This window comes from Rhagoletis pomonella, unplaced genomic scaffold, assembly GCF_013731165.1.
Source record: "Rhagoletis pomonella isolate Grant_MI unplaced genomic scaffold, Rhpom_1.0 Rhpom_scaffold_00007, whole genome shotgun sequence".
NCBI classification, from domain to species: domain Eukaryota; kingdom Metazoa; phylum Arthropoda; class Insecta; order Diptera; family Tephritidae; genus Rhagoletis; species Rhagoletis pomonella.
Window position 1 is genome coordinate 22,472,549 of NW_023458561.1, and position 1,891 is coordinate 22,474,439.

General features: G+C 31.5%; 1 protein-coding gene across 4 annotated transcripts in view; it reads left to right on the top strand.

The window, feature by feature from the left end:
* Window positions 1-1,603, top strand: part of LOC118742452 (tafazzin homolog) — a 53,864-nt gene extending 52,261 nt beyond the window's left edge. For 3 of the 4 annotated variants that reach the window (XM_036474532.1, XM_036474533.1, XM_036474531.1), the window contains 2 exons: window positions 116-504; window positions 570-1,602. In XM_036474532.1, the coding sequence (XP_036330425.1) occupies window positions 116-504; window positions 570-614 (434 nt within the window). In that variant the 3' untranslated portion in view covers window positions 615-1,602. Of the gene's footprint in view, window positions 1-115; window positions 505-569 lie in introns of all 4 variants that reach the window. The other variant, XM_036474534.1, reaches the window with a different exon arrangement.
* The last annotated feature ends 288 nt before the right edge of the window (window positions 1,604-1,891 follow it).

A 1,891-nucleotide genomic window follows, 5' to 3' on the forward strand; every position in this document is an offset into this window, starting at 1 on the left:
TGCTTCACCAATAAATACCATTCGAATTTTTTTATGTACGGTAAGTGAAAAGCTTACAATTAAATTACACCAACCAATTATAAGAAATTAATTGGGTTTATTTATTTGATTGCAGGTAAATGTATTCCAGTTATACGTGGCTCCGGTGTGTATCAGGATGCAGTTGATTTGTGTATACAAAAGTGCGCGCTCGGGCATTGGGTGCATGTCTTTCCGGAAGGCAAAGTTAACATGACCAAAGAGGAAATGCGTCTGAAGTGGGGTGTGGGTCGTATAATATACGAATCGCCACAAATTCCAATTATTATACCTATGTGGCATGAAGGCATGGATGAGGTGTTGCCCAACACTGAGCCTTACATGTTGAAATGGGGCAAAAAGGTCACACTGAATATTGGCCAACCCATAGACTTGCATGATTTTATACAGGATCTCAAAGATCGCAAAGTGCCTGAGTCGGAGGCAAGGAAATTGATAACCGACAAAATACAAGATGTGTTTCGTGTGAGTTTTGGAAGCCGGGATTAAATTTTTTTCTCAATATTAATTGTTATTTTCTCTCTTTGCAGCATTTACGTAAAGAAACTGTAGAACTGCATAAAAAACGGCAATAGTAATTAAGTAAATTTGTTTTAAATTATTTTATTAACGTTCTACTCATAGACTCATGGACGAAGAGGCATACACTTTTTAGCTATTATATATTTAGTTAGATATAAATGAAAAACACAGAAAAGTAGAAAATATTATGGTTAAAACCCACAAAAAGTGTGAAATTATCATTTTTACAGATATCGCTCGAAAATGTTAAGCTATGTAACTCTTTAGAAAAAATACATTATTTTTTCCCTTTATTTTCCTTGCAAATACCATTGCTGTAGAAATAAAGACGCTAACTTTTTCTTAGTGAAAACAACGACGTATTCCGTAAAACAAATTATGTTAAAAATGCAATGTGCAATTTATTGAATATTTATGTAGTACATATATTTTTGACTGTAAAATAATTATTGTAATTTGCTTAGTTTTATGTGAATATTCAACGATAATATGATACGCTTAAAAACTAAACAAAAAATTTAATATACTACTAGAAACCGAGTATTCGTACAGATATATTGTAAAAAGTATTGTAGTAAATGATGTAAATACGATTTTAGATATGCATAAATACCGACGCCCTAAATTTATGAACATAATGAATTAGATATATTGATGAATGCATGTATTTATATGTACGTTTAAAAATAAAATATATTTATATATTTCAACTGTAAGAGGAATGTTTGCGTTTGAGTGTTGCGCAAATCGTATGTAAGTGAACCAAAAAGTACGATCTTGTAAATGAATATGTGTAAAATATTGTTTTAAAACATATGTAAAAAAATAAAAATTAACTAGAAAAGAGAGCCGAAGGTCATATTAGTGCTCCTTTTTTCGGAAAAGGAGTGATCTTTCTCTCCTTTTCCTTTATTAATAATAATAATGATTATAATTAGAAAAGAGCATCACTGTCAAATTTTTAAATATTATACATAAATATACGAGTACGAAAACGAAAACGCACTAAAACTTTTTTGCAAACAACGTAAAATTGGTGGGTCTATAACGAATGGTACTTCAGTTGCGCTGCCAGTGGCGGAAATGGTATTACAGATGGAAACTGGAAACTGAAAGCTGGCAACTGGTATTTCAAAATTCTATTATGTTCCTCTTTATAACACTTAACTATAGTTGCTATTCATAATATCCACTTGTATTTCAGTGGTGCTGCTTGTGGTTTTTTTCTGAAAAGTACACCGCTGTGAAGGACTGCGAAAAAACATAATTTTGCTCTCGCGCAAAGTTAAAATTTCGTATAGAATTTAAACATACATACAGAGACGTAGTG